The sequence below is a fragment of the Diadema setosum genome, chromosome 13 (genome assembly GCF_964275005.1).
Source record: "Diadema setosum chromosome 13, eeDiaSeto1, whole genome shotgun sequence".
In the NCBI taxonomy this organism is placed as follows: domain Eukaryota; kingdom Metazoa; phylum Echinodermata; class Echinoidea; order Diadematoida; family Diadematidae; genus Diadema; species Diadema setosum.
The window spans coordinates 535,032-543,952 of NC_092697.1; the positions used below are offsets into that span (position 1 = coordinate 535,032).

An 8,921-nucleotide genomic window follows, 5' to 3' on the forward strand; every position below is an offset into this window, starting at 1 on the left:
AGGGGGGCGCAAGCCCTCCCCCTTTCGTTTTTTCTTTTATTTAATAAAAAGATAAAGGCGCACCCCCCCCCCCATCCAACACTAATTAAGAATTCAGCCAAATCTCTTGTCACTGATAAGTTAGTGTAAACAATTCAGCGCTCATATTATCACCTCATTGTATCACCTGGAGTAAAAGCGCCACCAAAGATATGAACGTCGCGATTTACCATAGGCCTAATATGATAGTTTTTCTCCATTAGGTTCCCGGTGGATTTTGGAGAGAGTTGCGGAACTGGGCAGTAAAGCGGGGCGAGCGTCAGGTGAACACAGAACAACGAGCAGTGTATCATTGACATTGACTCTGGATCAACTTGAAGTGCTGGTTCCGTTTTAAACGAGCCTACCCCGGTCTTCAAAGCAGTAGATTTAGAGTATTGGGTTCCTGATAAGATTGCTTCCGACAAATGAAACACCCACGATGACCCGCCTTGGTAGAGCATTTTCGAAGGTGAGTGCTCTTTTTCTTGGTGATTTTCAAATTCTCATGACAACAGCAGGGCTGGCGGAGCGTTTTCAAAAGGGGGGGGGGGCACTTCCGGGTTTCATGAGCGAACAAGCAAAAAAAAAAAGTCTTCAGTGGAAAAACATAACCTTACCGCCCTCACACTTCAAGATCTCATCTATTTCTATTTAGTGCCACTAGTTGTGTACTTACGGATTAAGAAAAAAAAAAGTGTGGGGCCCAAAGTGATGACACCTGATGACCCCACGGTTCCGCCGGCAATTAATAGTGCAGTGCAGCTGTTTCGATACATTTAGCCTCAGGCACCGGTGGTTTATTATAGGATTTTCTCGTCCAATTTCAAATTCTTGCCAATCGACTTTGTAAATATGGTCATCGTAATTAAATCATATCAGTCGAGCGTTTCGTACCTGGTTCAACGCAAACAGCAAGCAATGTCGTTTTTGAGCACGCATTTTTGTTTTTGAGCTTTCAAAGTGTTTGCAGGAAAACATACGATATCAATGTGGGACCGAACTTAAATTTCTGCTGTCAACAGAAGTCACGGCTGGTTAATTTGATTCAAGCATTAAAATTCGTTTGTGGGAAGCCGATTTTTTTTTTTTTTTTTACTTTATTCATTCAAATTGGAATCATTGTGTGTGACAATATCTGCTCGGACAGAGCGTACATCTTGATTTAGCATGCATCAATATACGCACGTAAAGGCTTACCTATAATTTACAGTCATACTTAGTTTTCATATTGATCTTTTCATTCTGTATTTTTGTTTAGTTCTCTTGTCTTTATTGTTTCATTCATGACTAATCACTGTTGTTTAAATTGTTGATATTAAACATTTTTATGTGCATCTTTTTTTTCACACCATCATCTCATACCTTCATCTTGGGTGTTTATCTTTCTCTCTCATTAGCCTAATCTTTCTCAGTTACCGGTCAACGGTATCTGAAAGTCTGTCCAATCTAGCCAGTCTGTACGGCGATGTTTTCTCTTGTCAGGCATCCAGACTAGGCTGTGTCGGTACTATAATGACCATACTTTTCTGCAGTGATGACGCCGATCGAAAACCGTCAACTTAGACTACGAGGCGCAAACATTTATGAGGCGCCAAATGTCGCATTGTCTATTTCGTTAATTGGCGTTCCATACTAGATAGCCTCCACTCCTTAAGACTGATGCCTTCCTCTTGTCCTGCCTCTCTGTCATCCATCAGTCTCTATAACTCCGGATGAGCGAGCATTTTCTTAGAAATCCACTCAACAGACAAGTCAGCGCATTTCAAAATTGTCTAATCTACTTAATTTTTTGAATTGAGCCACCACAATGTTAAAGATAATAAAAAGTTTTGGTACCTCAAAAGTTTCCCTGAATTTCCGTGTTTCAGGTTAAAGTACCATTCAAATAACTAACACTGTGAGACTTACTCGCCCCAAAGTGCTCTCATTTCTTAGTAATCATGCAAATAACTGCGACCAGCAGCCCCATACGCATAGCGACCAGCAGCCCCATACGCATAGCGTAATGGGGCTTCGCATTGTAGCATCAGGATCATGACAGATTTAGTATCGCGGGTAAATATCAACTTAAAATCCAAAAAATTCTTCAATTTGAAGACTTACCAATTAAGCTGAAGTCTTGAAAACAGGCTTTGGGCAACGTTTGGTTCTGCCAATAGTCCCTTTCTGTTCGAATTGATGACTGAATGTGACTCTGTCGAGAGGACCTTGGGAGAGCTACATACACTGATTACTACGGCCAGCGCATACGCACACATCACATGCGAACAAATTTCAAACCCACGAACGGATAAGATGTTTGTGTGCGCATGCGCTGGCCGTCAATTCAGTGTAGCTCCCAAGGTCCTCTCGACCGAGTCACATTCAGTCATCAATTCGAACAGAAAGGGACTATTAGCAGAACCAAACGTTGCTCGAAGCCTGTTTTCAAAACTTCAACTTAATTGGTAAGTCTTCAAATTGAAGAATTTTTCGGATTTTAAGTTGATATTTACCCGCGATACTAAATCTGTCATGATCCTGTAGGCTACAATGCGAAGCCCCATTTAGCTATGCGTATGGGGCTGCTGGTCGCAGTTAGCTACTCAGTATGCGTATGGGGCTGCACGCTGCTGGTCGCAGTTATCATGCAATAATGGTTTCGTACAATACGTGTGCTACCTCGCCGCCGTACGGCGGCGGCTCTGGTACGAAACCATTATTGCATGATTACTAAGACATGAGAGCACTTTGGGGCGAGTAAGTCTCACAGTGTTTGTTATATGAAAGGTACTTTAACCTGAAACACAAACTAAGACAAGGAAATTTAGGGAAACTTTTGAGGTAATACGAAAACTTTATATTATCTTTAATGTGTCTCCTTTCAGGGCACCGTTTCATGAAAGTTGTCAGCCCTGACAAAGCTGTCAGTCTCTGACAATCACCATAGCAAACAGTCAGTGACCAGAGCTTCTCAGCCAATCCAAACAAAGGATTTTACTGAGATTGTCAGAGACTGACAACTTGCCAGGACAGACGCCTTTCATGAAACAGTACCCAGAAAAACAAACAAACAAATAAAAAATGACACATAAATTGATGACAGTTCTCCGTTTTCAAGTCCTGCCTTTTCTTTTTTTGTTCTTTTTTTCTTCTTTTTTTTGTTGTTGTTGATGAAACAGGGTTGTTTAATAGGACTCTGCATGTATACTGTGGTGATATCTGTTCTCTACTTGGATGAGTGGACTCGAGATAAAGAGTTTCGCAGTATCAAGGCTGCTCCTGCCGCAGGCCTCTTCTGTCAGCTCCGCAGCCCCCTTGCTGATAGTGGGATACAGAGTTATAGTTTTAGCGACTGGGCGGGAGATGTGAGTCAGTACGGAAGCGAGGACGACGAGTCGTTTACAACGCCGACTGAGAGTCCTGGTGTACCAGGATACTTTCTGCTCGATTCGGATGAGGTAAAGTTAACCAGATTTCTCTGATACTTATGTAGGCCTATGGTATGCATAATAATCACGAATATTGTATTTATAATCATTTCCTGTAGACCTAAACTTTTAATTTTTATGTTATGTATGCTAATATATCGAATTATGTTTTTGTGGATTTTTTTTTCATACTGTGAATTCTTTAAACATTTTCTTTTGAATCAATTCCAATGATTGTTATGATTCCTATTTGGGACTGCCAGTCTGCTATTTACATAGCGACCTCCTTTTTTTTTTCTTTTTTTTTTTTGTAAACATGCCATGCGCGTATACCGTACGTGTTTGTAGAGCTGGTGTATGCATTTGTATCAGTTTGTAAGTGTATGAAACTACTAACGTTTATGTGTTTGTGAGTGCCAAATATGTTGCTGTGTTTATAAGGACGTGTCGTTAGTATAGTCGCATTATGGTGCGTATGTATGCTCAGAAGTGGGTGTTATGTGTGTGCACGTGTGTTTTGTTGTGTATTTATGTTTGTGGCTAAGTGTGCTGTAGTGGTGGGGTGTCCCATAAAAGTTCTATCTGCAGCCCCGTTATAACAACGAGTCTTTCAAAGCAGAGCTACCACGACAACGTGGGGCAATACTTTTTTTTATTATTATTATTATTATTTTTACCATGCCTATTGAAACGATTCCGCAAAATGTTGTGCGGATGTTGTCGCGATAAATTTTGCCAAACTCTACCCTAGTCATCCCGGGTAATTACCCCGACATTACTCCGACCATATACCCCGACAACACTTTCATTAAACGCTCCCGCGGTAACATTCCTTTGATGCACTTAACACACATAGGCAATGGTCGAAACATCAAAACAGAATGACACCCCGCTCGCAAATCACGTTTTGGATCGTAACCACAATGTACAATGCCATTTTTATCGAGCCTGTCATGATTTTCGGCTGTAAGGAATTCTTTGAATTTCATATGTTCCGCTGGTGGTGTAGTCTAAAATATACGAGCGTTTTTCATTTGTCTTAATTATTCCAATTTAGCCTTTAAAGTTGCGATGTGGACAGTGCGCTCTGGTATCGAGCTCCGGACACCTCTATCAATCGGGCGCCGGGGTCGATATCGACAGTGCCGACTGCGTGCTCCGAATGAACGCCGCCCCCGTCATCGGCTGGACCGAGGACGTCGGCTCCCGAACCGACATCCGGATCATCGGCCACCGTAATCTTCAGCGGGGATTGTTCACACGCTGGAAGGTGCGAAATGAGATCCTGATAGACGAGTCAACGAGAGCTTCTTACATTGTCGTACCATGGCTTTTTGAAGCGGAGATCAACATGACGACTGATAGAACCTTCAGAGTCGCCAGAAGATTAAAACAAAGACATCCACGCGCTAAATTCGTTTTTCTGACGAAGGAGAAACATAACGAATCAGAGACAAGGTTTCTGCTAGACACTGGAATGCGAAGGTAAGTAGATTTGGATCGTGCTCCGTATCAATTCGAGATCCGGACACTTGCATAACATCGCAAACTGTGTGATATGTGATGCCGAGATTCCCTTGTTTTGTTTCCACTGTCAAATCAAAGTTTGGCCAGCTTAAAGGCATAATTTACCATTTGCAGATGGAAGAAAGACCCCGCATTAGTGCTTTGAAATAGTTCCAAAATGTCAGTTTGGGATAGAAAAAAAAAACACTGTAAAAAAAAAAATTAAATCCATATAATCAATGTTAAGTGTTATCAAATACACAAAAAGTGAACAATAGTTACAATAAAAAAAAAAAAATTAATGTTGCCAGACTAAACCGTCTACAGTTATGGTTTAATGAGAAAAATTTTGATATCTCCTCATATTTTAGGCTTTATTGCAAAATTGTATATGGTAGGATGTTTTGTGATACAACAGACCTACACATATTCATCAAAATAATGTGATATCTTGAACATTTATAAATAACTGTTCTCAAAGGTAATCAGGACCTGTTAAAGGGAGTATAGGTGCCAATACTGTTAATACAAAGCTCTTTGTCCTTCTGTCATAATAATATATTATAGGATTAAAACAGACCAACTTTTTAATTACACCGTAACCTAGTAGGCACCCACCGTTTTCTTCCCCATTATGGTAATTGTATTTTGATTACTCTCCTGTTAATGAAATATTCATTTGAAAATTTTGTTAAGCCCGGACACGTTACTATAGGCCCTACAGTGAATTGAGAAATCAATATTCGTGTTTGCTGTTACACCTACTAGTTTCATTTCTCGATTTCAACTGTAATAGCAACAGAAAAGTAAAAATTGAGATTAGGATCATTCGCATAAGTCTGCTGTCCATGCTTAAAGCAAAAAAGAAAAAAAAAAAACATCTCCACAGCTATTTTCCTTTTTCAGATACACCTTGTGATGTCGCACGTCTGCATGAAATTCTAAAGTTATTCCAATGTGTTTCTTTTTTTATTTCTGGCAATTTCTTCCTTTAACTAATTGTTGCCACAATAGTTCAATGCACACATAAACCGCGCTCTTTTGTACTCTGTTTGAAGTCTAAACATTACCGATATGAAGTGGGACTTTTTGGATTTCTTGAGTTTATTAACGTTTTCAATGACAATGTAACACCGCCCTCTATCATGGATACTCATACCACTCCTCATCTCTGTTTGCTTTTGTTCCTCCTTTACTTTATTCTCTTTTTTATGTTCTTCTTTCACATCCCACACACCTCTTTCCCTCTATATTATGACTAGTTCACTTTTTTTTTCTTTTTCTGCGAATTTTTTCTCCTCTTATTTCATGCTCGCTTTTTTTTTCTATCAGCAGTTGTTGCTCCTCTTCTTCCTCCTCCTCTTCATTCTTTTTATCAATATTTCTCAAGCATCTTTTGAATTTAGCCTTATAAATGTTTTTCTACTTTTCTCTCTTTTTCTTCTTTTTCCATTGCTGTCGTTATCCTCATCGCCGCCGTCATCATGGGGACATAGAGCCGAGTTGAACACGTGGTTCAGCACAGGCTTCGTTTCCATGGCATTTGCACTCGACATCTGCCAAAACGTCCATGTATACGGCCTACCAAGCAGCGACTACTGCAGGTATATAACGGGGTAGATAAGCATGCAGTTTCCCTGTTTCGTTTTGCTTTGTTTTGTTTTGTTTTGTTTTTCTGAGTGAGTACCACAGTACTGTTAACTTTACAAGCCAGACGATTATACATGCACATGTGCTCATTCTGTGCATGGTAAAACAAAAACAAAAAGAAAGAACAAAAAAGTGCCTGTGGACCGAACCGCGCACTTAAAGGGAAATTCCGAACCAATAAAATTCATTGCAGTCTAACTCGAAAAGAATAAGATTTTACGAGCACAACGGTGAGAATTTGATTAAAATTAGATTTTCACAAAACAGTTCTTGAACATTCAACACGAATATAAAAATGAGTGAATTGATGATGTCATCGCCTCACAATTTGCCATAGTGTGTAGGCCTATATGCAAAATATTGACGTTCCGACGCAAATAGACTTATGTCCCAGGGTCGAATCCTCTATCTGACTGATCGTATTCTGACGTTATTCAGCCAAAAACACCTTGTTTTGTACTGTTATGGCAGAAAAAATTGTAATTTCTTTCACACGATCGATGAAAAATAGTGAGGTGATGACATCAGTTCACTCATTTACATATTCATATAAACTGTTTGAGAACAACACTGTAGTTAGCAAAAAAAAAAGAGGAAAAAAATTAGCGAAACTTCACATTATGATGTTTTTCCTAACTTTTACCCGACTTTGATTACATTTTTTATTGTTTTGCTTTTACAATTCAACTCCAACTTTTCAGACTAGCTTTTAACTGGCCCGAGCGATATTCCTTTTTAACCATTGCAAACCCCAACTAAACAGATTGAATCCAGCGACTTGAATTGGACTATTTATACGAACTAGCGTCTACTTGGGCGCCAAATAAAAAGGAAAGGTTGCAGAAGCAAATTGTCATTTCGGCATTCTTTCGGCGTCACATGCAGAAAAAAAAAAAAAAAAACCGGTGAAATTATCATTTCCTGGGACGACATACAACTGTATTACGAATTTGTGTGTATCGACTGTCGACCTAGAAATAACTGGAAATTTCTTAGGAGTCAGTAGGGACGGACGCTAAAGGCTGCGGAAAATGTTGATCGTAGCAGGGCAGCCATTGATCAGGACTTGCTGACCTGTCAATAATGCTGATTTCGACTGCGAGCAATATAAATTTATCATATGCAAGTACTGTATACATGTACAGTACAGTGTAGTTTCATTTCGCTTTGAATGCGATCAGGTCAGTCCCGAGACGGTTGGTATTTCATTCATGCATGCATAATGTGCTGTTACTGTATTAGCACTTCGCAGATCTGTTGAAAATAAATAAAGTGCGAATAGATGAGCAAAACTTTTTGGCTGTGAAAAACTTTATTTTCATTTTATTGTTCGTATTATCGTCTTCTTCTCAACAGCCGTCATAACGACTCACGTGTGCCTTATCATTACTACGAGCCGATGGGAAGGAGCGAGTGCGAAGTTCAAGGTTTCCACGATAAAAAGGTTTCAGGACACAGATTCTCAGTAGAGCGTGCAATTTTTGTACGATGGTCGCTCCAAAATAACATCATGTTCCACTACCCTTCGTGGGCAGCCACTTCTCAGAATCTGACGGAACCTCTCGATACGGATTATCTTCGAAAGTACAAAATGGCGATGCAACAAAGAAACAACACGGAGAAGAGAGAAGGCACTGAAGAGGCACAAAATATTCGAAATGGAGAGGCCTCAAACGGAACAGCCCCAGGGCCGTCCGGTATACGGCTCTGGAACAGTACCGGAGCCAAAGAATACAATGTAGTGAAAGAGAAGACGCCCCTGAACTAAACAGTTCCAGGCATAGTCTGGGTGCCAAAGCCACTTTTTTGGCCTAACCTTACTTTACCGTCCACCCAGTGTTTTTTGATGGTTTTACCCTATTTCGGGGGTGCTGAATCCGAATCTGGATGATGCAACTCTTACATCCTTGAGGGTTTTGAGATATTCAAGATGGCCGCCAAACTGGCCGCCCGAACTGGAAATTCCCACGTATTTCCTTCTAAATGGTGATAAATTGAAAACAATTGATGGTTTTACCCTATTTCGAGGGTGCTGAATCCGAATCTGGATGATGCAACTCTTGCATCATTGAGGATTTTGAGATATTCAAGATGGCCGCCAATTAAAACCGGAAATTCCCATGTATTTCCTTCTAAATGGTGAGAAATTGAAAACAATTGATGGTTCTACCCTATCTCTAGGGTGCTGAATCCGAGTCTGAATGATGCAAACCTTGAATCCTTGAGGGTATTGAGATATTCAAGATTGCCGCCCATGAAAACGGGAAATTTCTATGTATTAGCTTTTAAATGGTGAGAAATAGAAAACAATTGATGGTTTTACCCTATTTCGAG

The 8,921-nt window shown here is 40.1% G+C and overlaps 1 protein-coding gene across 1 annotated transcript; it reads left to right on the top strand.

Moving 5' to 3' along the window:
- Positions 1-460: 460 nt before the first annotated feature.
- On the top strand, positions 461-8,355 carry LOC140237011 (alpha-N-acetylgalactosaminide alpha-2,6-sialyltransferase 5-like). Its single transcript, XM_072316957.1, has 5 exons — positions 461-490; positions 3,183-3,461; positions 4,489-4,916; positions 6,434-6,541; positions 7,944-8,355. The coding sequence occupies exons 1-5, from the start codon at positions 461-463 to the stop codon at positions 8,353-8,355; spliced, it is 1,257 nt and encodes a 418-aa protein (XP_072173058.1).
- The last annotated feature ends 566 nt before the right edge of the window (positions 8,356-8,921 follow it).

What these genes read in the sequence shown, in the direction of transcription:
- LOC140237011 (XM_072316957.1), top strand. Translation starts at nt 461, where the DNA reads ATGACCCGCCTTGGTAGAGCATTTTCGAAG. An exon ending in TTGGTAGAGCATTTTCGAAG is followed by an intron (nt 491 to 3,182) that starts GTGAGTGCTCTT and finishes TTGATGAAACAG; the next exon opens with GGTTGTTTAATAGGACTCTG. An exon ending in CCAAGCAGCGACTACTGCAG is followed by an intron (nt 6,542 to 7,943) that starts GTATATAACGGG and finishes TCTTCTCAACAG; the next exon opens with CCGTCATAACGACTCACGTG.